The sequence below is a fragment of the Phocoena phocoena genome, chromosome 1 (assembly GCF_963924675.1).
Source record: "Phocoena phocoena chromosome 1, mPhoPho1.1, whole genome shotgun sequence".
NCBI lineage: Eukaryota > Metazoa > Chordata > Mammalia > Artiodactyla > Phocoenidae > Phocoena > Phocoena phocoena.
Genome location: NC_089219.1, coordinates 110,437,491 through 110,464,270, shown reverse-complemented (window position 1 = coordinate 110,464,270; position 26,780 = coordinate 110,437,491). Strand labels below are relative to the sequence as shown.

At 48.6% G+C, this 26,780-nt stretch overlaps 2 protein-coding genes and 2 pseudogenes across 2 annotated transcripts; all 4 read right to left on the bottom strand.

Moving 5' to 3' along the window:
• Nucleotides 1-851: 851 nt before the first annotated feature.
• On the bottom strand, nucleotides 852-1,712 carry LOC136136287 (involucrin pseudogene; annotated as a pseudogene).
• A 5,854-nt stretch (nucleotides 1,713-7,566) lies between these two features.
• Nucleotides 7,567-9,243, bottom strand: LOC136138276 (involucrin-like). The gene is made up of 2 exons (XM_065896928.1): nucleotides 8,981-9,243; nucleotides 7,567-8,416 (listed from the first exon to the last, which is right to left on the bottom strand). The coding sequence occupies exons 1-2, from the start codon at nucleotides 9,241-9,243 to the stop codon at nucleotides 7,567-7,569; spliced, it is 1,113 nt and encodes a 370-aa protein (XP_065753000.1).
• A 5,704-nt stretch (nucleotides 9,244-14,947) lies between these two features.
• Nucleotides 14,948-16,381, bottom strand: LOC136137008 (involucrin pseudogene; annotated as a pseudogene).
• A 5,682-nt stretch (nucleotides 16,382-22,063) lies between these two features.
• Nucleotides 22,064-22,780, bottom strand: LOC136136921 (involucrin-like). The gene is made up of 2 exons (XM_065895182.1): nucleotides 22,364-22,780; nucleotides 22,064-22,225 (listed from the first exon to the last, which is right to left on the bottom strand). Exons 1-2 carry the CDS (start codon nucleotides 22,778-22,780, stop codon nucleotides 22,064-22,066), a joined length of 579 nt encoding a protein of 192 aa, XP_065751254.1.
• Nucleotides 22,781-26,780: the final 4,000 nt, after the last annotated feature.

Below are 26,780 nucleotides of genomic sequence, written 5' to 3'. Positions count from 1 at the left end.
CAAAACCTGGGCAGGGACCAGAACCCAGGTGGAGCCTCCACTCCCTCCCCGTGCCTTTGGCCATGGGCTAGGATTGGGCTCCGTGGGTATAATGTAAAGCAGTGTTGAACTGAGATGAATAGATCCTCTTCCCCCAACCAGAATAACCTATCTCCTCTTCATGACTGCCAAGTGCTCCTTTCAGGTGCATGAATGAAGTTGTTTTGTTTTCTTTTGGTGTTGTTGTGATCTCATTTTTAGAAGCTGTTGAATGTATTGAATGGTTTGGGGAGCAGAATTAAAAAGGGGTCAAAATGTCTGTCTTCCTTTGGAAATTGGCCAAGAGTCATTTGCAACCATTAACCCCCACACAGGTTTTTATACGGTGAGCGACAGAGGGTAAAAAGCCAAAGAGAATACAGGATCCCAGTTCTTCCAGCATTTATTCTGTATTATTGTACACACTCACAGATTCAACAATAGCAGTGGGGTTGCAGTCAGACTTGCTGTAGTCACTGTCTCTTCAAGCAGAGGCTCTGGCCACCTGAGGTTGGGATTGGGCTCATCAGAGGTGAGTGCTGGGCAATAGCTCCCCTCCCCGCCAAGCCCTATCCAAGGGACATGCAGAAGGACAGGGTCAGGCAGGTTCACAGATAAGGTGGGCCACCCAGGCTGGGGACTGGAGGTAAGCCAGGCCACTGGCTCTCTCTTCACTTCTGTGGGATTTCCAGGGGCCTCTGGGACCCTAGGGGTGGTTACTTATATTTGGGGGACACTACACCTCCTGCTTCTTTAGGAGGCAAGACTTCTCCCTTCAGTGGCTGGACTGGGTTGGTCTCTTGGACCTGGCCAGGAGTTGGGACAAGCAGAGGCTACTTCAGCAACCCCTTCTGCTGCTTCAGCTGCTGCTCCCCTTTCTTTTCCAGTTGCTGATCTTTCTTTGCTAGCTCTTGATCCAGCCGCTGGCCCAAGACCTTCTTCTCCTGTTTCAGCTGTTGCACATGCTTTCCTGGCTCCTGTGACTCTTTCTGCTGCTGCTGCTGGTCCACAGGCTTTCCTGGCTCCTGTGACACTTTCTGCTGCTGCTGCTGGTCCACAGGCTTTCCTGGCTCCTGTGACTCTTTCTGCTGCTGCTGCTGGTCCACAGTCTTTCCTGGCTCCTGTGATTCTTTCTGCTGCTGCTGCTGGTCCACAGGCTTTCCTGGCTCCTGTGACTCTTTCTGCTGCTGTTGCTGGTCCACAGGCTTTCCTGGCTTCTGTGACTCTTTCTGCTGCTGCTGCTGGTCCACAGGCTTTCCTGGCTCCTGTGACTCTTTCTGCTGCTGCTGCTGGTCCACAGGCTTTCCTGGCTTCTGTGACTCTTGCTGCTGCTGCAGCTGGTCCACCGGCTTTCCTGGCTCCTGTGACTCTTGCTGCTGCTGCTGCTGGTCCACAGGCTTTCCTGGCTTCTGTGACTCTTGCTGCTGCTGCTGCTGTTGCTGCTGCTGTGGCTCCTGTTGCCGTGGCTCACACTCTTTCTTGGGCACCTCCTTCACAGGAGTGGTGTGTTTCTTCCCGAGCTCCATGGGATCCTTCCCTGGGAACTCCGAGGATACCTTCTGGAATGGGGCAGGCAGTGGAGTTGGCTGCTTCGCTTGCTCCTGCTGGATGTTGCTGGGAGGAGAAACAGGCTTGAGGGACTCCTTACTGGGGGCAGGGGGCAAGGTCACTGGCAGAGTACGTTGCTGGGACATCTTGGAAGCTGCTTTAGGTCAACCTGAAAATCAGGATGGGTCAGAGGGTTAATTGAAGGTGAGGAAGTAGATGAACCCCTGGAAATATGCAGCAGCGCCTGGTTTCTCAGCATCCCCTCTTCCCTTGGGTGGGGTACTCTCCCACCCACGCTGGGCTATCATTCCCCAGAAGCAGCAGAGTGAAGGGTAGGAATGGAGAGGGGCAGGGAATGGCCCTCCTGGAAGCCTCTTGTTCCCAAGAGACAACAAAGAGCACTCTCCAGAGGTGCTCTGCAAAGGTGGGCTGGGTACCACTTCACTTCCTGCTCTTGCCTATCCTTGTCTCTCCCTTGTTTCTGACCTTCATGTACAAAGAAGAGAGATGAGCTCTGGGATTATGACAGGAAGAGGGAAGGTGTCAGGAAAAGAAAGGTCTCCTGGAGAACTCCCGAGTCCTGGAAAATCAGTAGCCCATCCGGAGAGGATCTGAGAGGTGAGGGTGCGCACCCTGGACTGGAGTCACATGACATGATCTCAGCTTAAATCTCCCAGTGAAATGCTGTGTGGTTCTGGGAAAGTCATTTAGCCCCTCTGGACCTCAGGTTTCTCCTCTGTAAAATGAACAGATTGGCCTATTCAGCTCCAGAACCGCTTTCTCTCCTGACCATCTGAGCTTTAGCTGGTGCTGGTGGGAGGGGGCTGCAAGGATGTTGAGAGTTGGAGTTGGTTCTTTCAAGTCTCCTACTTCTAAGCTGGGTTTCCCTGTCCCTGCTCAGCCTGGGTTCTCCAAATAGAAAGTGTTCCCCATGCTGCATTTCTCCCTTTGGTATCACAGCCAAGAGTTACAAGCATGTCCCCGGACACCCTGCCTCCATAAAGAAGGCAAAATCACAGTCAGCCCAAATCAATCAGTTTAGGAGAGAAACTGGCCATATTTCCCCTTTATCCCCATCTTACTCCTCTCTCTGTCTCTTTCTATTTCTCTGTCTCTCTGCTCCCTGTTCTCTGCCTTTCTCTCTCTCTCTCTCTCTCTCTCTCTCTCTCTCTCTCTCTCTCTCTCTCTCTCTCACACATTCTGTCTCTCTCTCTCTCTCTCTCTCTCTTTCTCTCTCTCTCTCTCTCTAAAATACGGTCCCAAGAAAGTATGGGGTAGGAGGAGATTGCTGTCTGTTCTGTTTTTCCATACCATGGCACCTAGCCCTCAGCACAGTGACCTAAGCCGTCCAAGAAGGACAGTAGTCCTGTTGAATCCAGCACACAAATGATACCTACACCTACCTGGCTGGCCACCCCCAGCCATGTTCTGGCCTGTGGGAGACCCCTGGTCCCAACCTTGGTTCTGCCAGCTAACACTTACCTGACTCACAGTGAGGATGGCTGCAGAAGCTTCTAGTGGAACACTGAGCCGAGCAGGGGCCGGGGTGCCCTTTATACTGTTCCTCAGCCTCGCCTCTTTCCCAAGGTGAACGAGATGGACTGGTTTCACCACTCCTGTTGGTCTACTTCCTCTAGCCCCTTCCTGACTCATCATAGGAACCTTAAGCAAAAAACCCTTCACAGCCCCTTTTCGCACGGACACACAGCTCCTGCCTGGCCAGAGGGCTCTGGGGGCTCATTCACTCCTGTGATACTCGCGACCTGGGCACAGGGAGGTGAGGGAGGCATCTCAGGAACCTGGTCCCCTTTTCCTCTTGTTTTCCGACCTCAGCCAAGCTTTTCTTCTGAATCTCAGTTTCTCCACCATACTGTTTCCAACAGGAATATGAAAAGATTCCCAGCATCACTTATCAGCAGGGAAATATGAATCAAACCACAATGAGATATCCTCTCGCACTGGTTAGAATGGCTACTATAAAAAAGTCAAAAGCTAACAAGTGTTGGCAAGGATGTGGAGAAAGAGAACCCTCGTACACTGTTGGTAGGACTGTAAACTGTTACAGTTATTATATAAAACAATATGAAGGTTCCTCAAAAAATTAAAAATAGAACTACCATATGATTCAGCAATACCACTTCTGGGTATATATCTAAAGAAAATGAAATCAGTATCTTGAAGAGATACCCCATGTTCATTGTAGCATTATTCATGATAGCCAAGATATGGAAATAACTTAAATGTCAGTGGATGAATGGATAAAGAAAATGTGGTATATAACATTATATTATATATTGATGTGATATAGATATAATACATGATATATTATTTTGTCTTAGAAAGGGAGGAAACCCTGATATTTGTGACCAGAAAAGCTGAACTTATAGTAGCAGAGGGGAGAATAGTGGTTACAAGAAACAGTGGTGTAGGGGAAAAAGGGAGATTAGAAAAAAAGTAGAACGGTGGTTGCTAGGGGTTGTGGGGAGAAGGTCATGGGGAATTGTTGTTTAATAGGTACAGAGTTACAATTTTGCAAGATGGATGGTGGTGATGGTTGCACGACAACGTGAATGTACTTAATACCTCTGAACTGTACAATGATTAATAGAGTAAATTCTATGTAATATTTATTTCACCACAAAGAAATAGAAAATAAAGTACTACTGGGTTATAGCCCAAAGTATAAAATAAATATTCATGAGTACATGCTGACATAAATAAACGATTAAATGCATATGTCCATACATATATACATACATAAGGAGAGGGAAGAGATACATTTCCTATACAGGAAATTCAACATAATTTATGATGACACTCCATCCTCAGTGATGGGGAGCTTAACATCCCACATTTTTTTTTTTTTTAGATGTTGGGGGTAGGAGTTTATTCATTTATTTATTTATGTTTGCTGTGTTGGGTCTTCGTTTCTGTGCGAGGGCTTTCTCTAGTTGTGGCAAGCGGGGGCCACTCTTCATCGCGGTGCGCAGGCCTCTCACTATCGCGGCCTCTCTTGTTGCGGGTCACAAGCTCCAGACGCGCGGGCTCAGTAGTTGTGGCTCACGGGCCTAGTTGCTCCACGGCATGTGGGATCCTCCTGGGCCTGGGCTCAAACCCGTGTCCCCTGCATTAGCAGGCAGATTCTCAACCACTGTAACACCAGGGAAGCCCCAACTCCCCACTTCTTAATTGTGGGCTTTGCACAGTGACTTCCTTCCAAAGAATACAGTACAGTAATATGGGATGTTGGAGAGAGGATGAGGAGAGTGGCCAAGCCTGATAGATGTTACCTCAACCAGGTGATCAAACTGATAAATCATGTGAATAGTGTGTACCCTTTTAATAATGTGATGCAAAAGGCACTTTACCTCTGTGGTCTTCCTCTTAAAATCCCAGAACTCCAGTCTAATCATGAAGAAAACATCAGACAAACCCAATTTGAGGGATATTCTATAAAATACCTGACCAGGACCCCTCAAAACTGTCAAGTTCATCAAAAATCAAGGAAAGTGAGAAACTGTCACAGTCAAGAGGAGCCTAAGGAGACAAGACAACTAAATGTAATGTGATATTCTAGATGGGATCCTGAAAGAGGAAAAGACAGTAGGTAAACACTAAAATAATAGGAATAAAAAAATTTGCCCATATTCTGGGTGTTTCTGATTACTTTTCACTGTGCTCCCAATCTTCCCAACCAGTTCTACTCAGACTTCCTTTTAACTCTTGTCCTGTTAGGAGGACTTGAGCCTTCATTCTCATCCTCTGAATAATGAGAGCCGCTGACAAGCATTAACTCAAGGAGTGAAGTAGTTGGATCAGAATTTTAAGTAGAACACCCTGTCCTCTGTGTGATGGGTGGATTGCAGGGTGTGTGGAGACACGGAGCAAAGGAGAACAGCTTGAGGGCCATTGCAATAGTTCAGGTGAGAAATGACTTCAGTCAAAGCTTGGGAGGTGTGGGTAAGCGTAGCAAGGACTCGGTCTCTGGTGGAGAGTAGGGACGCAAAGGAAAGGAGTGGAAAATGATGTGTTGTCTCTGGCTTCGGTGAATGCAGAGAAGGTATCATTACCCGAGAGAGAGAATACGTAAGGAGGAATGACAGTGGGTGTCCCTGGAGTTGGGTGGGCAGTAAGAGATACTAAGGGCCCTTCAACCTATTGAATTTCGGTGTCTCCAAAGGGATGTCCCTGACATATGCTCATGGCTGTGATGAAATAGCTTTAGGTAACTTGAGACAACCTGCCTGAGATGATGTGGTTAAATAGTTAGAGCCAGGTGATTCCCAGGAAGGAGAGAGCCCCCGCGTCCTGATGTGATTGATGGCAGGAAAGGCTACAGAAATGTCAGGGAGGGTAACCACTGCAATGACCTTGGATCTGTATTTCTCCAGGCTATTCAGCACTTTGGCTTCCATGATTCCAACTGGCCCAACCTTTACTTCCTTTAGTGACACTGTCACTTTCTCCTTCAGAGACCAGTCCCAGGAGTCTCGCCTCTCCCCATCTTGCCCAGTTCGCTTCTTTGCTTTCCTAAAGTCTTCCTTAACCATGGAGGCAGTTAGTAAGACTCTTGGAAACCATGAGGACATTCTATGGAGACAAAACCTGGGCAGGGACCAGAACCCAGGTGGAGCCTCCACTCCCTCCCCGTGCCTTTGGCCATGGGCTAGGATTGGGCTCCGTGGGTATAATGTAAAGCAGTGTTGAACTGAGATGAATAGATCCTCTTCCCCCAACCAGAATAACCTATCTCCTCTTCATGACTGCCAAGTGCTCCTTTCAGGTGCATGAATGAAGTTGTTTTGTTTTCTTTTGGTGTTGTTGTGATCTCATTTTTAGAAGCTGTTGAATGTATTCAATGGTTTGGGGAGCAGAATTGAAAAGGGGTCAAAATGTCTGTCTTCCTTTGGAAATTGGCCAAGAGTCATTTGCAACCATTAACCCCCACACAGGTTTCTTTTTTGTTTTTGTTTTTTTTTAAACATCTTTATTGGGGTATAATTGCTTTACAATGGTGTGTTAGTTTCTGCTTTACAACAAAGTGAATCAGCTATACATATACATATGTTCCCATATGTCTTCCCTCTTGCGTCTCCCTCCCTCCCACTCTCCCCATCCCACCCTTCCAGGCTGTCACAAAGCACCGAGCTAATATCCCTGTGCCTTGCGGCTGCTTCCCCCCAGCTATCGACCTTACTACGTTTGTTAGTGTGTATATGTCCATGACTCTCTCTCGCCCTGTCAAAACTCACCCGTCCCCCTCCCCATATCCTTAAGTCCGTTCTCCAGTAGGTCTGCGTCTTTATTCCTATCTTACCCCTAGGTTTTTCATGACATTTTTTTCCCTTAAATTCCATATTTATGTGTTAGCATACGGTATTTGTCTTTTTCTTTCTGACTTACTTCACTCTGTATGACAGATTCTAGGTCTATCCATCGCATTACAAATAGCTCAATTTCATTTCTTTTTAAGGCTGAGTAATATTCCATTGCCCACACAGGTTTTTATACGGTGAGCGACAGTGGGTAAAAAGCCAAAGAGAATACAGGATCCCAGTTCTTCCAGCATTTATTCTGTATTATTGTACACACTCACAGAGTCAACAATAGCAGTGGGGATGCAGTCAGAGTTGCTGTAGTCACTGTCTCTTCAAGCAGAGGCTCTGGCCACCTGAGGTTGGGATTGGGCTCATCAGGGGTGGGTGCTGGGCAACAGCTCCCCCCCCCCGCCAAGCCCTATCCAAGGGACATGCAGAAGGACAGGGTCAGGCCGGTTCACAGATAAGGTGGGCCACCCAGGCTGGGGACTGGAGGTAAGCCAGGCCACTGGCTCTCTCTTCATTTCTGTGGGATTTCAAGGGGGCTCTGGGACCCTAGGGGTGTTTACTTATATTTGGGGGAAACTACACCTCCTGCTTCTTTAGGGGGCAAGACTTCTCCCTTCAGTGGCTGGACTGGGTTGGTCTCTTGGACGTGGCCAGGAGTTGGGACAAGCAGAGGCTACTTCAGCAACGCCTTCTGCTGCTTCAGCTGCTGCTCCCCTTTCTTTTCCAGTTGCTGATCTTTCTTTGCTAGCTCTTGATCCAGCCGCTGGCCCAAGACTTTCTTCTCCTGTTTCAGCTGTTGCACATGCTTTCCTGGCTCCTGTGACTCTTTCTGCTGCTGCTGCTGGTCCACAGGCTTTCCTGGCTCCTGTGACTCTTTCTGCTGCTGCTGCTGGTCCACAGGCTTTCCTGGCTTCTGTGACTCTTTCTGCTGCTGCTGCTGGTCCACAGGCTTTCCTGGCTCCTGTGACTCTTTCTGCTGCTGCTGCTGGTCCACAGGCTTTCCTGGCTTCTGTGACTCTTGCTGCTGCTGCTGCTGGTCCACAGGCTTTCCTGGCTCCTGTGACTCTTTCTGCTGCTGCTGCTGTTGCACATGCTTTCCTGGCTTCTGTGACTCTTTCTGCTGCTGCTGCTGGTCCACAGGCTTTCCTGGCTCCTGTGACACTTTCTGCTGCTGCTGCTGGTCCACAGGCTTTTCTGGCTTCTGTGACTCTTTCTGCTGCTGCTGCTGGTCCACAGGCTTTACTGGCTCCTGTGACTCTTTCTGCTGCTGCTGCTGTTCTACATGCTTTCCTGGCTCCTGTGACTCTTTCTGCTGCTGCTGCTGTTGCACATGCTTTCCTGGCTCCTGTGACTCTTTCTGCTGCTGCTGCTGGTCCACAGGCTTTCCTGGCTTCTGTGACTCTTTCTGCTGCTGCTGCTGGTCCACAGGCTTTCCTGGCTTCTGTGACTCTTGCTGCTGCTGCTGCTGGTCCACAGGCTTTCCTGGCTCCTGTGACTCTTTCTGCTGCTGCTGCTGGTCCACAGGCTTTCCTGGCTCCTGTGACTCTTTCTGCTGCTGCTGCTGGTCCACAGGCTTTCCTGGCTTCTGTGACTCTTTCTGCTGCTGCTGCTGGTCCACAGGCTTTCCTGGCTTCTGTGACTCTTGCTGCTGCTGCTGCTGGTCCACAGGCTTTCCTGGCTCCTGTGACTCTTTCTGCTGCTGCTGCTGGTCCACAGGCTTTCCTGGCTCCTGTGACTCTTTCTGCTGCTGCTGCTGGTCCACAGGCTTTCCTGGCTTCTGTGACTCTTTCTGCTGCTGCTGCTGGTCCACAGGCTTTCCTGGCTTCTGTGACTCTTGCTGCTGCTGCTGCTGGTCCACAGGCTTTCCTGGCTCCTGTGACTCTTTCTGCTGCTGCTGCTGGTCCACAGGCTTTCCTGGCTCCTGTGACTCTTTCTGCTGCTGCTGCTGGTCCACAGGCTTTCCTGGCTTCTGTGACTCTTGCTGCTGCTGCTGCTGGTCCACAGGCTTTCCTGGCTTCTGTGACTCTTGCTGCTGTTGCTGCTGGTCCACAGGCTTTCCTGGCTTCTGTGACTCTTGCTGCTGCTGCTGCTGTTGCTGCTGCTGTGGCTCCTGTTGCCGTGGCTCACACTCTTTCTTGGGCACCTCCTTCACAGGAGTGGTGTGTTTCTTCCCGAGCTCCATGGGATCCTTCCCTGGGAACTCCGAGGATGCCTTCTGGAATGGGGCAGGCAGTGGAGTTGGCTGCTTCGCTTGCTCCTGCTGGATGTTGCTGGGAGGAGAAACAGGCTTGAGGGACTCCTTACTGGGGGCAGGGGGCAAGGTCACTGGCAGTGTACGTTGCTGGGACATCTTGGAAGCTGCTTTAGGTCAACCTGAAAATCAGGATGGGTCAGAGGGTTAATTGAAGGCGAGGAAGTAGATGAACCCCTGGAAATATGCAGCAGCGCCTGGTTCCTCAGCATCCCCTCTTCCCTTGGGTGGGGTACTCTCCCACCCACGCTGGGCTATCATTCCCCAGAAGCAGCAGAGTGAAGGGTAGGAATGGAGAGGGACAGGGAAAGGCCCTCCTGGGAGACTCTTGTTCCCAAGAGACAACAAAGAGCACTCTCCAGAGGTGCTCTGCAAAGGTGGGCTGGGTACCACTTCACCTCCTGCTCTTGCCTATCCTTGTCTCTCCCTTGTTTCTGACCTTCATGTACAAAGAAGAGAGATGAGCTCTGGGATTATGACAGGAAGAGGGAAGGTGTCAGGTAAAGAAAGGTCTCCTGGAGAACTCCCGAGTGCTGGAAAATCAGTAGCCCATCCCGAGACGATCTGAGAGGTGAGGGTGCACGCCCGGGACTGGAGTCACATGACATGATCTCAGTTTAAATCTCCCAGTGAAATGCTGTGTGGTTCTGGGAAAGTCATTTAGCCCCTCTGGACCTCAGGTTTCTCCTCTGTAAAATGAACAGATTGGCCTATTCAGCTCCAGAGCTGCTTTCTCTCCTGACCATCTGAGCTTTAGCTGGTGCTGGTGGGAGGGGGCTGCAAGGATGTTGAGAGTTGGAGTTGGTTCTTTCAAGTCTCCTACTTCTAAGCTGGGTTTCCCTGTCCCTGCTCAGCCTGGGTTCTCCAAATAGAAAGTGTTCCCCATGCTGCATTTCTCCCTTTGGTATCACAGCCAAGAGTTACAAGCATGTCCCCGGACACCCTGCCTCCATAAAGAAGGCAAAATCACAGTCAGCCCAAATCAATCAGTTTAGGAGAGAAACTGGCCATATTTCCCCTTTATCCCCATCTTACTCCTCTCTCTGTCTCTTTCTATTTCTCTGTCTCTCTGCTCCCTGTTCTCTGCCTTTCTCTCTCTCTCTCTCTCTCTCTCTCTCTCTCTCTCTCTCTCTCTCTCACACATTCTGTCTCTCTCTCTCTCTCTCTCTCTCTTTCTCTCTCTCTCTCTCTCTAAAATACGGTCCCAAGAAAGTATGGGGTAGGAGGAGATTGCTGTCTGTTCTGTTTTTCCATACCATGGCACCTAGCCCTCAGCACAGTGACCTAAGCCGTCCAAGAAGGACAGTAGTCCTGTTGAATCCAGCACACAAATGATACCTACACCTACCTGGCTGGCCACCCCCAGCCATGTTCTGGCCTGTGGGAGACCCCTGGTCCCAACCTTGGTTCTGCCAGCTAACACTTACCTGACTCACAGTGAGGATGGCTGCAGAAGCTTCTAGTGGAACACTGTGCCGAGCAGGGGCCGGGGTGCCCTTTATACTGTTCCTCAGCCTCGCCTCTTTCCCAAGGTGAACGAGATGGACTGGTTTCACTAAACCTGTTGGGCTACTTCCTCTAGCCCCTTCCTGACTCATCATAGGAACCTTAAGCAAAAAACCCCTCACAGCCCCTTTTCGCACAGACACACAGCTCCTGCCTGGCCAGAGGGCTCTGGGGGCTCATTCACTCCTGTGATACTCGCGACCTGGGCACAGGGAGGTGAGGGAGGCATCTCAGGAACCTGGTCCCCTTTTCCTCTTGTTTTCCACCTCAGCCAAGCTTTTCTTCTGAATCTCAGTTTCTCCACCATACTGTTTCCAACAGGAATATGAAAAGATTCCCAGCATCACTTATCAGCAGGGAAATATGAATCAAACCACAATGAGATATCCTCTCGCACTGGTTAGAATGGCTACTATAAAAAAGTCAAAAGCTAACAAGTGTTGGCAAGGATGTGGAGAAAAGAGAACCCTCGTACACTGTTGGTAGGACTGTAAACTGTTACAGTTATTATATAAAACAATATGAAGGTTCCTCAAAAAATTAAAAATAGAACTACCATATGATTCAGCAATACCACTTCTGGGTATATATCTAAAGAAAATGAAATCAGTATCTTGAAGAGATACCCCATGTTCATTGTAGCATTATTCATGATAGCCAAGATATGGAAATAACTTAAATGTCAGGGGTTGAATGGATAAAGAAAATGTGGTATATAACATTATATTATATATTGATGTGATATAGATATAATACATGATATATTATTTTGTCTTAGAAAGGGAGGAAACCCTGATATTTGTGACCAGAGAGGCTGAACTTATAGTAGCAGAGGAGAGAATAGTGGTTACAAGGAACAGTGGTGTAGGGAAAAAAGGGAGATTAGAAAAAAAAAAAAAAAGTAGAACGGTGGTTGCTAGGGGTTGTGGGGAGAAGGTCATGGAGAATTGTTGTTTAATAGGTACAGAGTTACAATTTTGCAAGATGGATGGTGGTGATGGTTGCACGACAACGTGAATGTACTTAATACCTCTGAACTGTACAATGATTAATAGAGTAAATTCTATGTAATATTTATTTCACCACAATGAAATAGAAAATAAAGTACTACTGGGTTATAGCCCAAAGTATAAAATAAATATTCATGAGTACATGCTGACATAAATAAATGATTAAATGCATATGTCCATACATATATACTTACATAAGGAGAGGGAAGAGATACATTTCCTATACAGGAAATTCAAAATAATTTATGATGACACTCCACCCTCAGTGATGGGGAGCTTAACATCCCACATTTTTTTTTTTTTAGATGTTGGGGGTAGGAGTTTATTCATTTATTTATTTATGTTTGCTGTGTTGGGTCTCCGTTTCTGTGCGAGGGCTTTCTCTAGTTGTGGCAAGCGGGGGCCACTCTTCATCGCGGTGCGCATGCCTCTCATTATCGCGGCCTCTCTTGTTGTGTATCACAAGCTCCAGACGCGCAGGCTCAGTAGTTGTGGCTCACGGGCCTAGTTGCTCCACGGCATGTGGGATCCTCCCGGGCCAGGGCTCAAACCCGTGTCCCCTGCATTAGCAGGCATATTCTCAACCACTGTTACACCAGGGAAGCCCCAACTCCCCACTTCTTAATTGTGGGCTTTGCACAGTGACTTCCTTCCAAAGAATACAGTACAGTAATATGGGATGTTGGAGAGAGGATGAGGAGAGTGGCCAATCCTGATAGATGTTACCTCAGCCAGGTGATCAAACTGATAAATCATGTGAATAGTATGTACCCTTTAAATAATGTGATGCAAAAGGCACTTTACCTCTGTGGTCTTCCTCTTAAAATCCCAGAACTCCAGTCTAATCATGAAGAAAACATCAGACAAACCCAATTTGAGGGATATTCTATAAAATACCTGACCAGGACCCCTCAAAACTGTCAAGTTCATCAAAAATCAAGGAAAGTGAGAAACTGTCACAGTCAAGAGGAGCCTAAGGAGACAAGACAGCTAAATGTAATGTGATATTCTAGATGGGATCCTGAAACAGGAAAAGACAGTAGGTAAAAACTAAAATAATAGGAATAAACCTTGAACTTCAGTTAATAATAATGTACCAATACCGTTTTGTTAATTATAATAATAAAAGTGCTATACTAATGTAAGATGTTAATAATAAGGGAAACTGGGTATGAAGTGTATGGTAACTCTTTTTACTGTCTTCTTGACTTTTTCATGAATTGGAAACTGTTCTAAAGAAAGGTCTATTACACCTACTACTATATGTAAAATAGATATACAACAAGGATTTGCTGCATAGCATACGGAACTATATTCAATATCTTGTAATAACCTATAATGGAAAAGAATCTGAAGTTGTACAGCTGAAACTAACACAATATTGTAAATCAACTATAGTTAAATAAACAAATTGAAAAAGAAAATAACAGAAAAATAAGGTCTACGAAAAAATCAAAACCTAAGACTTCAAAAAAATTTGCACATATTCTGGGTGTTTCTGATTACTTCTCACTGTGCCCCGAATCTTCCCAACCAGTTCTACTCAGACTTCCTTTTAATTCTTATCCTATTAGGAGGACTTGAGCCTTCATTCTCATCCTCTGAATAATGAGAGCCGCTGACAAGCATGAACTCAGGAGTGAAGTAGTTGGATCAGAATTTTAAGTAGAACACCCTGTCCTCCGTGTGATGGGTGGATTGCAGGGTGTGTGGAGACACGGAGCAAAGGAGAACAGCTTGAGGGCCATTGCAATAGTTCAGGGGAGAAATGACTTCAGTCAAAGCTTGGGAGGTGTGGGTAAGCGTAGCAAGGACTCGGTCTCTGGTGGAGAGTAGGGGAGCAAAGGAAAGGAGTGGAGAGTGATGTGTCGTCTCTGGCTTCGGTGAATGCAGAGAAGGTATCATTACCCAAGAGAGAGAATACCTAAGGAGGAATGACAGTGGGTGTCCCTGGAGTTGGGGGCAGTAAGAGATACTAAGGGCCCTTCAACTTACTGAGTTTCGGTGTCTCCAAAGGGATGTCCCTGACATATGCTCATGGCTGTGATGAAATAGCTTTAGGTAACTTGAGACAACCTGCCTGAGATGATGTGGTTAAATAGTTAGAGCCAGGTGATTCCCAGGAAGGAGAGAGCCCCCGCGTCCTGATGTGATTGATGGCAGGAAAGGCTACAGAAATGTCAGGGAGGGTAACCACTGCAATGACCTTGGATCTGTATTTCTCCAGGCTATTCAGCACTTTGGCTTCCATGATTCCAACTGGCCCAACCTTTACTTCCTTTAGTGACACTGTCACTTTCTCCTTCAGAGACCAGTCCCAGGAGTCTCGCCTCTCCCCATCTTGCCCAGTTCTGCTTCTTTGCTTTCCTAAAGTCTTCCTTAACCATGGAGGTAGTTAGTAAGACTCTTGGAAACCATGAGGACATTCTATGGAGACAAAACCTGGGCAGGGACCAGAACCCAGGTGGAGCCTCCACTCCCTCCCCGTGCCTTTGGCCATGGGCTAGGATTGGGCTCCGTGGGTATAATGTAAAGCAGTGTTGAACTGAGATGAATAGATCCTCTTCCCCCAACCAGAATAACCTATCTCCTCTTCATGACTGCCAAGTGCTCCTTTCAGTTGCATGAATGATGTTGTTTTGTTTTCTTTTGGTGTTGTTGTGATCTCATTTTTAGAAGCTGTTGAATGTATTGAATGGTTTGGGGAGCAGAATTAAAAAGGGGTCAAAATGTCTGTCTTCCTTTGGAAATTGGCCAAGAGTCATTTGCAACCATTAACCCCCACACAGGTTTTTATACGGTGAGCGACAGAGGGTAAAAAGCCAAAGAGAATACAGGATCCCAGGTTTTCCAGCATTTATTCTGTATTATTGTACACATTCACAGAGTCAACAATAGCAGTGGGGTTGCAGTCAGAGTTGCTGTAGTCACTTTCTCTACAAGCAGAGGCTCTGGCCACCTGAGGTTGGGATTGGGCTCATCAGAGGTGGGTGCTGGGCAATAGCTCCCCTCCCCACCAAGCCCTATCCAAGGGACATGCAGAAGGACAGGGTCAGGCCGGTTCACAGATAAGGTGGGCCACCCAGCCTGGGGACTGGAGGTAAGCCAGGCCACTGGCTCTCTCTTCACTTCTGTGGGATTTCCAGCGGCCTCTGGGACCCTAGGGGTGGTTACTTATATTTGGGGGACACTACACCTCCTGCTTCTTTAGGGGACAAGACTTCTCCCTTCACTGGCTGGACTGGGTTGGTCTCTTGGACCTGGTCAGGAGTTGGGACAAGCAGAGGCTACTTCAGCAACCCCTTCTGCTGCTTCAGCTGCTGCTCGCCTTTCTTTTCCAGTTGCTGATCTTTCTTTGCTAGCTCTTGATCCAGCCGCTGGCCCAAAACCTTCTTCTCCTGTTTCAGCTGTTGCACATGCTTTCCTGGCTCCTGTGACTCTTTCTGCTGCTGCTGCTGGTCCACAGGCTTTCCTGGCTCCTGTGACTCTTTCTGCTGCTGCTGCTGGTCCACAGGCTTTCCTGGCTCCTGTGACTCTTTCTGCTGCTGTTGCTGGTCCACAGGCTTTCCTGGCTTCTGTGACTCTTGCTGCTGCTGCTGCTGGTCCACAGGCTTTCCTGGCTTCTGTGACTCTTGCTGCTGCTGCTGGTACACAGGCTTTCCTGGCTCCTGTGATTCTTTCTGCTGCTGCTGCTGTTGCACATGCTTTCCTGGCTTCTGTGACTCTTTCTGCTGCTGCTGCTGGTCCACAGGCTTTCCTGGCTCCTGTGACTCTTTCTGCTGCTGCTGCTGGTCCACAGGCTTTCCTGGCTCCTGTGACTCTTTCTGCTGCGGCTGCTGGTCCACAGGCTTTCCTGGCTCCTGTGACTCTTTCTGCTGCTGCTGCTGGTCCACAGGCTTTCCTGGCTCCTGTGACTCTTTCTGCTGCTGCTGCTGGTCCACAGGCTTTCCTGGCTCCTGTGACTCTTTCTGCTGCTGCTGCTGGTCCACAGGCTTTCCTGGCTCCTGTGACTCTTTCTGCTGCTGCTGCTGGTCCACAGGCTTTCCTGGCTTCTGTGACTCTTTCTGCTGCTGCTGCTGGTCCACAGGCTTTCCTGGCTCCTGTGACTCTTTCTGCTGCTGCTGCTGGTCCACAGGCTTTCCTGGCTTCTGTGACTCTTGCTGCTGCTGCTGCTGGTCCACAGGCTCTCCTGGCTCCTGTGACTCTTTCTGCTGCTGCTGCTGGTCCACAGGCTTTCCTGGCTTCTGTGACTCTTTCTGCTGCTGCTGCTGGTCCACAGGCTTTCCTGGCTCCTGTGACTCTTTCTGCTGCTGCTGCTGGTCCACAGGCTTTCCTGGCTCCTGTGACTCTTTCTGCTGCTGCTGCTGGTCCACAGGCTTTCCTGGCTTCTGTGACTCTTTCTGCTGCTGCTGCTGGTCCACAGGCTTTCCTGGCTCCTGTGACTCTTGTTGCTGCTGCTGCTGTTGCTGCTGCTGTGGCTCCTGTTGCCGTGGCTCACACTCTTTCTTGGGCACCTCCTTCACAGGAGTGGTGTGTTTCTTCCCGAGCTCCATGGGATCCTTCCCTGGGAACTCCGAGGATACCTTCTGGAATGGGGGAGGCAGTGAAGTTGGCTGCTTCGCTTGCTTCTGTTGGATGTTGCTGGGAGGAGAAACAGGCTTCACGGACTGATTACTGGGGGCAGGGGGCAAGGTCACTGGCAGAGTACGTTGCTGGGACATCTTGGAAGCTGCTTTAGGTCAACCTGAAAATCAGGATGGGTCAGAGGGTTAATTGAAGGCGAGGAAGTAGATGAACCCCTGGAAATATGCAGCAGCGCCTGGTTTCTCAGCATCCCCTCTTCCCTTGGGCGGGGGTACTCTCCCACCCACGCTGGGCTATCATTCCCCAGAAGCAGCAGAGTGAAGGGTAGGAATGGAGAGGGGCATGGAAAGGCCCTCCTGGGAGCCTCTTGTTCCCAAGAGACAACAAAGAGCACTCTCCAGAGGTGCTCTGCAAAGGTGGGCTGGGCACCACTTCACCTCCTGCTCTTGCCTATCCTTGTCTCTCCCTTGTTTCTGACCTTCATGTACAAAGAAGAGAGATGAGCTCTGGGATTATGACAGGAAGAGGGAAGGTGTCAGGAAAAGAAAGGTCTCCTGGAGAACTCCCGAGTCCTGGAAAATCAGTAGCCCATCCCGAGAGGATCTGAGAGGTGAGGGTGCACGCCCTGGACTGGAGTCACATGACATGATCTCAGCTTAAATCTCCCAGTGAAATGCTGTGTGGTTCTGGGAAAGTCACTTAGCCCCTCTGGACCTCAGGTTTCTCCTCTATAAAATGAACAGATTGGCCTATTCAGCTCCAGAGCTGCTTTCTCTCCTGACCATCTGAGCTTTAGCTGGTGCTGGTGGGAGGGGGCTGCAAGGATGTTGAGAGTTGGAGTTGGTTCTTTCAAGTCTCCTACTTCTAAGCTGGGTTTCCCTGTCCCTGCTCAGCCTGGGTTCTCCAAATAGAAAGTGTTCCCCATGCTGCATTTCTCCCTTTGGTAGCACAGCCAAGAGTTACAAGCATGTCCCCGGACACCCTGCCTCCATAAAGAAGGCAAAATCACAGTCAGCCCAAATCAATCAGTTTAGGAGAGAAACTGGCCATATTTCCCCTTTATCCCCATCTTACTCCTCTCTCTGTCTCTTTCTATTTCTCTGTCTCTCTGCCTCTCTGTCTCTCTGCCTTTCTCTCTCTCTCTCTCTCTCTCTCACACACACACACACACACACTCTCTCTCTCTCTCTCTCTCTCTCTCTCTCTCTCTCTCTCTAAAATACGGTCCCAAGAAAGTATGGGGTAGGAGGAGATTGCTGTCTGATCTGTGTTTCCATACCATGGCACCTAGCCCTCAGCACAGTGACCTGAGCCCTCCAAGAAGGACAGTAGTCCTGTTGAATCCAGCACACAAATGATACCTACACCCACCTGGCTGGCCACCCCCAGCCATGTTCTGGCCTGTGGGAGACCCCTGGTCCCAACCTTGGTTCTGCCAGCTAACACTTACCTGACTCACAGTGAGGATGGCTGCAGAAGCTTCTAGTGGAACACTGTGCCGAGCAGGGGCCGGGGTGCCCTTTATACTGTTCCTCAGCCTCGCCTCTTTCCCAAGGTGAACGAGATGGACTGGTTTCACCACTCCTGTTGGTCTACTTCCTCTAGCCCCTTCCTGACTCATCATAGGAACCTTAAGCAAAGAACCCCTCACGGCCCCTTTTCGCACGGACACACAGCTCCTGCCTGGCCAGAGGGCTCTGGGGGCTCATTCACTCCTGTGATACTCGCGACCTGGGCACAGGGAGGTGAGGGAGGCATCTCAGGAACCTGGTCCCCTTTTCCTCTTGTTTTCCCACCTCAGCCAAGCTTTTCTTCTGAATCTCAATTTCTCCACCATACTGTTTCCAACAGGAATATGAAAAGATTCCCAGCATCACTTATCAGCCGGGAAATATGAATCAAACCACAATGAGATATCCTCTCGCACTGGTTAGAATGGCTACTATAAAAAAGTCAAAAGCTAACAAGTGTTGGCAAGGATGTGGAGTAAAGAGAACCCTCGTACACTGTTGGTCGGACTGTAAATTGTTACAGCTATTATATAAAACAATATGAAGGTTCCTCAAAAATTTAAAAATAGAACTACCATATGATTCAGCAATACCACTTCTGGGTATATATCTAAAGAAAATGAAATCAGTATCTTGAAGAGATACCCCATGTTCATTGTAGTATTATTCATGTTAGCCAAGATATGGAAATAACTTAAATGTCAGTGGATGAATGGATAAAGAAAATGTGGTATATAACATTATATTATATATTGATGTGATATAGATATAATACATGATATATTATTTTGTCTTAGAAAGGGAGGAAACCCTGATATTTGTGACCAGAAAAGCTGAACTTATAGTAGCAGAGGGGAGAATAGTGGTTACAAGAAACAGTGGTGTAGGGAAAAAAGGGAGATTAGAAAAAAAGTAGAATGGTGGTTGCTAGGGGTTGTGGGGAGAAGGTCATGGGGAATTGTTGTTTAATAGGTACAGAGTTACAATTTTGCAAGATGGATGGTGGTGATGGTTGCACGACAACGTGAATGTACTTAATACCTCTGAACTGTACAATGATTAATAGAGTAAATTCTATGTAATATTTATTTCACCACAAAGAAATAGAAAATAAAGTACTACTGGGTTATAGCCCAAAGTATAAAATATATATTCATGAGTACATGCTGACATAAATAACTGATTAAATGCATATGTCCATACATATATACATACATAAGGAGAGGGAAGAGATACATTTCCTATACAGGAAATTCAAAATAATTTATGATGACACTCCACCCTCAGTGATGGGGAGCTTAACATCCCACATTTTTTTTTTTTTAGATGTTGGGGGTAGGAGTTTATTCATTTATTTATTTATGTTTGCTGTGTTGGGTCTCCGTTTCTGTGCGAGGGCTTTCTCTAGTTGTGGCAAGCGGGGGCCACTCTTCATCGCGGTGCGCATGCCTCTCATTATCGCGGCCTCTCTTGTTGCGGATCACAAGCTCCAGACGCGCAGGCTCAGTAGTTGTGGCTCACGGGCTAGTTGCTCCACGGCATGTGGGATCCTCCCGGGCCAGGGCTCAAACCCGTGTCCCCTGCATTAGCAGGCAGATTCTCAACCACTGTAACACCAGGGAAGCCCCAACTCCCCACTTCTTAATTGTGGGCTTTGCACAGTGACTTCCTTCCAAAGAATACAGTACAGTAATATGGGATGTTGGAGAGAGGATGAGGAGAGTGGCCAAGCCTGATAGATGTTACCTCAGCCAGGTGATCAAACTGATAAATCATGTGAATAGTATGTACCCTTTAAATAATGTGATGCAAAAGGCACTTTACCTCTGTGGTCTTCCTCTTAAAATCCCAGAACTCCAGTCTAATCATGAAGAAAACATCAGACAAACCCAATTTGAGGGATATTCTATAAAATACCTGACCAGGACCCCTCAAAACTGTCAAGTTCATCAAAAATCAAGGAAAGTGAGAAACTGTCACAGTCAAGAGGAGCCTAAGGAGACAAGACAGCTAAATGTAATGTGATATTCTAGATGGGATCCTGAAACAGGAAAAGACAGTAGGTAAAAACTAAAATAATAGGAATAAACCTTGAACTTCAGTTAATAATAATGTACCAATACCGTTTTGTTAATTATAATAATAAAAGTGCTATACTAATGTAAGATGTTAATAATAAGGGAAACTGGGTGTGAAGTGTATGGTAACTCTTTTTACTGTCTTCTTGACTTTTTCATGAATTGGAAACTGTTCTAAAGAAAGGTCTATTACACCTACTACTATATGTAAAATAGATATACAACAAGGATTTGCTGCATAGCATATGGAACTATATTCAATATCTTGTAATAACCTATAATGGAAAAGAATCTGAAGTTGTACAGCTGAAACTAACACAATATTGTAAATCAACTATAGTTAAATAAACAAAGTGAAAAAGAAAATAACAGAAAAATAAGGTCTACGAAAAAATCAAAACCTAAGACTTCAAAAAAATTTGCACATATTCTGGGTGTTTCTGATTACTTCTCACTGTGCCCCCAATCTTCCCAACCAGTTCTACTCAGACTTCCTTTTAACTCTTGTCCTGTTAGGAGGACTTGAGCCTTCATTCTCATCCTCTGAATAATGAGAGCCGCTGACAAGCATGAACTCAAGGAGTGAAGTAGTTGGATCAGAATTTTAAGTAGAACACCCTGTCCTCCGTGTGATGGGTGGATTGCAGGGTGTGTGGAGACACGGAGCAAAGGAGAACAGCTTGAGGGCCATTGCAATAGTTCAGGGGAGAAATGACTTCAGTCAAAGCTTGGGAGGTGTGGGTAAGCGTAGCAAGGACTTGGTCTCTGGTGGAGAGTAGGGAAGCAAAGGAAAGGAGTGGAGAGTGATGTATCGTCTCTGGCTTCGGTGAATGCAGAGAAGGTATCATTACCCAAGAGAGAGAATACCTAAGGAGGAATGACAGTGGGTGTCCCTGGAGTTGGGGGCAGTAAGAGATACTAAGGGCCCTTCAACCTACTGAGTTTCGGTGTCTCCAAAGGGATGTCCCTGACATATGCTCATGGCTGTGATGAAATAGCTTTAGGTAACTTGAGACAACCTGCCTGAGATGATGTGGTTAAATAGTTAGAGCCAGGTGATTCCCAGGAAGGAGAGAGCCCCCGCGTCCTGATGTGATTGATGGCAGGAAAGGCTACAGAAATGTCAGGGAGGGTAACCACTGCAATGACCTTGGATCTGTATTTCTCCAGGCTATTCAGCACTTTGGCTTCCATGATTCCAACTGGCCCAACCTTTACTTCCTTTAGTGACACTGTCACTTTCTCCTTCACAGACCAGTCCCAGGAGTCTCGCCTCTCCCCATCTTGCCCAGTTCTGCTTCTTTGCTTTCCTAAAGTCTTCCTTAACCATGGAGGCAGTTAGTAAGACTCTTGGAAACCATGAGGACATTCTATGGAGACAAAACCTGGGCAGGGACCAGAACCCAGGTGGAGCCTCCACTCCCTCCCCGTGCCTTTGGCCATGGGCTAGGATTGGGCTCCGTGGGTATAATGTAAAGCAGTGTTGAACTGAGATGAATAGATCCTCTTCCCCCAACCAGAATAACCTATCTCCTCTTCATGACTGCCAAGTGCTCCTTTCAGTTGCATGAATGATGTTGTTTTGTTTTCTTTTGGTGTTGTTGTGATCTCATTTTTAGAAGCTGTTAAATGTATTGAATGGTTTGGGGAGCAGAATTAAAAAGGGGTCAAAATGTCTGTCTTCCTTTGGAAATTGGCCAAGAGTCATTTGCAACCATTAACCCCCACACAGGTTTTTATACGGTGAGAGACAGAGGGTAAAAAGCCAAAGAGAATACAGGATCCCAGGTCTTCCAGCATTTATTCTGTATTATTGTACACACTCACAGAGTCAACAATAGCAGTGGGGTTGCAGTCAGAGTTGCTGTAGTCACTGTCTCTTCAAGCAGAGGCTCTGGCCACCTGAGGTTGGGATTGGGCTCATCAGAGGTGGGTGCTGGGCAATAGCTCCCCTCCCCACCAAGCCCTATCCAAGGGACATGCAGAAGGACAGGGTCAGGCCGGTTCACAGATAAGGTGGGCCACCCAGCCTGGGGACTGGAGGTAAGCCAGGCCACTGGCTCTCTCTTCACTTCTGTGGGATTTCCAGGGGCCTCTGGGACCCTAGGGGTGGTTACTTATATTTGGGGGACACTACACCTCCTGCTTCTTTAGGGGACAAGACTTCTCCCTTCACTGGCTGGACTGAGTTGGTCTCTTGGACCTGGCCAGGAGTTGGGACAAGCAGAGGCTACTTCAGCAACCCCTTCTGCTGCTTCAGCTGCTGCTCCCCTTTCTTTTCCAGTTGCTGATCTTTCTTTGCTAGCTCTTGATCCAGCCGCTGGCCCAAAACCTTCTTCTCCTGTTTCAGTTGTTGCACATGCTTTCCTGGCTCCTGTGACTCTTTCTGCAGCTGCTGGATGGTCCTGCACTGAAGGGCTGGGTTTTCTCCCCATCCTTGAAGCCAGAAAGGAAGGCACACATCAAGGTTAAGCAGAACCTTCTAAGAGTGGTTTTGTCCCATCAGGCTGAATCTAGGCCTTCCTTGGACTTGATGGAGCTGCTGGTCCACAGGCTTTCCTGGCTTCTGTGACTCTTGCTGCTGCTGCTGCTGGTCCACAGGCTTTCCTGGCTCCTGTGACTCTTGCTGCTGCTGCTGCTGGTCCACAGGCTTTCCTGGCTTCTGTGACTCTTGCTGCTGCTGCTGCTGTTGCTGCTGCTGTGGCTCCTGTTGCCGTGGCTCACACTCTTTCTTGGGCACCTCCTTCACAGGAGTGGTGTGTTTCTTCCCGAGCTCCATGGGATCCTTCCCTGGGAACTCCGAGGATACCTTCTGGAATGGGGCAGGCAGTGGAGTTGGCTGCTTCGCTTGCTCCTCTTGGATGTTGCTGGGAGGAGAAACAGGCTTCAGGGACTCCTTACTGGGGGCAGGGGGCAAGGTCACTGGCAGAGTACGTTGCTGGGACATCTTGGAAGCTGCTTTAGGTCAACCTGAAAATCAGGATGGGTCAGAGGGTTAATTGAAGGCGAGGAAGTAGATGAACCCCTGGAAATATGCAGCAGCGCCTGGTTTCTCAGCATCCCCTCTTCCCTTGGGTGGGGTACTCTCCCACCCACGCTGGGCTATCATTCCCCAGAAGCAGCAGAGTGAAGGGTAGGAATGGAGAGGGGCATGGAAAGGCCCTCCTGGGAGCCTCTTGTTCCCAAGAGACAACAAAGAGCACTCTCCAGAGGTGCTCTGCAAAGGTGGGCTGGGTACCACTTCACCTCCTGCTCTTGCCTATCCTTGTCTCTCCCTTGTTTCTGACCTTCATGTACAAAGAAGAGAGATGAGCTCTGGGATTATGACAGGAAGAGGGAAGGTGTCAGGAAAAGAAAGGTCTCCTGGAGAACTCCCGAGTCCTGGAAAATCAGTAGCCCATCCCGAGAGGATCTGAGAGGTGAGGGTGCACGCCCTGGACTGGAGTCACATGACATGATCTCAGCTTAAATCTCCCAGTGAAATGCTGTGTGGTTCTGGGAAAGTCACTTAGCCCCTCTGGACCTCAGGTTTCTCCTCTGTAAAATGAACACATTGGCCTATTCAGCTCCAGAGCTGCTTTCTCTCCTGACCATCTGAGCTTTAGCTGGTGCTGGTGGGAGGGGGCTGCAAAGTTGTTGAGAGTTGGAGTTGGTTCTTTCAAGTCTCCTACTTCTAAGCTGGGTTTCCCTGTCCCTGCTCAGCCTGGGTTCTCCAAATAGAAACTGTTCCCCGTGCTGCATTTCTCCCTTTGGTATCACAGCCAAGAGTTACAAGCATGTCCCCGGACACCCTGCCTCCATAAAGAAGGCAAAATCACAGTCAGCCCAAATCAATCAGTTTTAGGAGAGAAACTGGCCGTATTTCCCCTTTATCCCCATCTTACTCCTCTCTCTGTCTCTTTCTATTTCTCTGTCTCTCTGCCTCTCTGTCTCTCTGCCTTTCTCTCTCTCTCTCTCTCTCTCTCTCTCTCTCTCTCTCACACACACACACACACACTCTCTCTCTCTCTCTCTCTCTCTCTCTCTCTAAAATACGGTCCCAAGAAAGTATGGGGTAGGAGGAGATTGCTGTCTGATCTGTGTTTCCATACCATGGCACCTAGCCCTCAGCACAGTGACCTGAGCCCTCCAAGAAGGACAGTAGTCCTGTTGAATCCAGCACACAAATGATACCTACACCCACCTGGCTGGCCACCCCCAGCCATGTTCTGGCCTGTGGGAGACCCCTGGTCCCAACCTTGGTTCTGCCAGCTAACACTTACCTGACTCACAGTGAGGATGGCTGCAGAAGCTTCTAGTGGAACACTGAGCCGAGCAGGGGCCGGGGTGCCCTTTATACTGTTCCTCAGCCTCGCCTCTTTCCCAAGGTGAACGAGATGGACTGGTTTCACCACTCCTGTTGGTCTACTTCCTCTAGCCCCTTCCTGACTCATCATAGGAACCTTAAGCAAAAAACCCCTCAGGGCCCCTTTTCGCACGGACACACAGCTCCTGCCTGGCCAGAGGGCTCTGGGGGCTCATTCACTCCTGTGATACTCGCGACCTGGGCACAGGGAGGTGAGGGAGGCATCTCAGGAACCTGGTCCCCTTTTCCTCTTGTTTTCCCACCTCAGCCAAGCTTTTCTTCTGAATCTCAGTTTCTCCACCATACTGTTTCCAACAGGAATATGAAAAGATTCCCAGCATCACTTATCAGCAGGGAAATATGAATCAAACCACAATGAGATATCCTCTCAAACCGGTTAGAATGGCTACTATAAAAAATTCAAAAGCTAAGGGGGACCTTGAAGATTGCGGAAGAGTAAGACGCGGAGATCGCCTTCCTCCCCACGGATACACCAGAAATACATCCACACGTGGAACAACTCCTACAGAACTCCTACTGAAGGCTGGCAGAAGACCTCAGACCTCCCAAAAGGCAAGAAACTCCCCACGTACCTGGGTAGGGCAAAAGAAAAAACAGAGACAAAAGAATAAGGACGGCACCTGCACCAGTGGGAGGGAGCTGTGAAGGAGGAAAAGTTTCCACACACTAGGAAGCCCCTCCGCGGGCGGAGACTGCGGGAGGCGGAGGGGGGAGTTTCGGGACCGCGGAGTAGTGCACAGCGACGGGTGCGGAGGGCAAAGCGGGGAGATTCCTGCACAGACGATCGGTGCCGACCAGCACTCACCAACCCGAGATGCTTGTCTGCTCACCCGCCGGGGCGGGCGGGGCTGCGAGCTGAGGCTCGGGTTTTGGTTTTGGACGGAGCTCAGGGAGAGGACTGGGGTTGGCGGCTTGAACATAGCCTGAAGGGGTTGGTGCACCACGACTAGCCGGGAGGGAGTTCGGGGAAAAGCCTGCACCTGCCGAAGAGGCAAGAGACTTTTTCTTCCCTCTTTGTTTCCTGGTGCGCGAGGAGAGGGGTTTAAGAGCGCTGCTTAAAGGATCTCCAGAGACGGGCGCGAGCCGCGGCTAAAAGTGCGAACCCCAGAGACGGGCGCGAGTCGCGGATAAAAGCGCGAACCCCAGAGACGGGCGCGAGCCGCGGCTGAAAGTGCAAACCCCAGAGACGGGCGCGAGCCGCGGCTAAAACCGCGGACCCCAGAGACGGGCGGGAGACGCTAAGGCTGCTGCTGCCGCCACCAAGGGGCCTGTGTGCGAGCACAGGTCACTCTCCACACCCCTCTTCCGCGGAGCCTGTGCAGCCCGCCACTGCCAGGTTCCCGGGATCCAGGGACAACTTCCCCGGGACAACGAACGGCAGGCCTCAGGCTGGTGCAACGTCACGCCGGCCTCTGCCGCAACGTCATGCTGCCTCTGCCGCTGCAGGCCCGCCCCGCACGCAGTGCCCCTCCTTCCCCCATCCCCCAACCCCCGGCCTGAGTGAGCCGGAGGCCCCGAATCACAGGCTCCTTTAACCCCGTCCTGTCTGAGCGAATAAACAGACGCCCTCCAGCGACCTACACGCAGAGGCAGGGCCAAATCCAAAGCTGAGCTCCTGTGAGCTGTGAGAACAAAGAAGAGAAAGGGAAATCTCTCCCAGCAGCCACAGAAGCAGCGGATTAAAGCTCCACAATCAACTTGATATACCCTGCATCTGTGGAATACCTGAATAGACAAGGAATGATCCCAAATTGAAGAGGTGGACTTTAGGAGCGAGATCTATGCTTTTTTTCCCTTTTCCTCTTTTTGTGAATGTGTACGTGTATGCTTCTGTGTGAGATCTTGTCTGTATACTCTTGCTTCCACCATTTGTCCTAGGGCTCTATCCGTCCATGATTTTTTTTAAAAAAATTCTTTTTCTTAATAATTAAGTTTAATTGTAATAACTTTATTATACTTTACCTTCGTTCTTTCTTTCCTTCCTGCCTTCCCTCCTTTAGACAACGAATCACCCCAAATTGAGGAGGTGGTCTCTGAGAGCAAGATTTATGATTTTTCCCCCTTTACCTCTTTTTGTGAAGGTGTATGTGTATGCTTCTGTGTAAGATTTTCTCTGTATAGCTTTGCTTCCAACATTAGTCTTAAGGTTCTATGGGTCCCTTTTTTGTTTTTTCTAAATATTTTTTAATTCAATAACTATATTATACTTTATTTTATTTTTACTGTATCATCTTTCTTTCTGTCTTTTATCCTTCTTACCCTCCTTCCTTCCTTCCTCCCTCCCTCCCTCCCTCCGCCCTCCTTTCTTTCCTTCTTTGCTTCTTTCTTCCTTCCTTCCTTTCCTCCTTTCCTTCTTTCTTTACTCATACTTCTACTAATTCTCTCTACTTTTTCTCCCTTTTATTCTGAGCTGTGTGGATGAAAGGCTCTTGGTGCTCCAGCCAGGAGTCAGGGCTCTGCCTCTGAGGTAGGAGAGCCAACTTCAGGACACTGGTCAACAAGAGACCTCCCAGCTCCACATAATATTAAACGGTGGAAATCTCCCAGAGACCTCCATCTTAACACAAGCACCCAGCTTCAC

Excerpts from the sequence above, each read along its gene's own strand:
- LOC136138276 (XM_065896928.1), bottom strand. The coding sequence starts at position 9,243 with ATGTCCCAGCAACGTACACTGCCAGTGACCTTGCCCCCTGCCCCCAGT. Across the intron at positions 8,417-8,980 it reads CCACAGCAGCAGCAACAGCA|TGTGGACCAGCAGCAGCAGC; the intron begins GCAGCAGCAGCA and ends GCCAGGAAAGCC.
- LOC136136921 (XM_065895182.1), bottom strand. The coding sequence starts at position 22,780 with ATGTCCCAGCAACGTACTCTGCCAGTGACCTTGCCCCCTGCCCCCAGT. Across the intron at positions 22,226-22,363 it reads TGGACCAGCAGCTCCATCAA|CTGCAGAAAGAGTCACAGGA; the intron begins GTCCAAGGAAGG and ends ACCATCCAGCAG.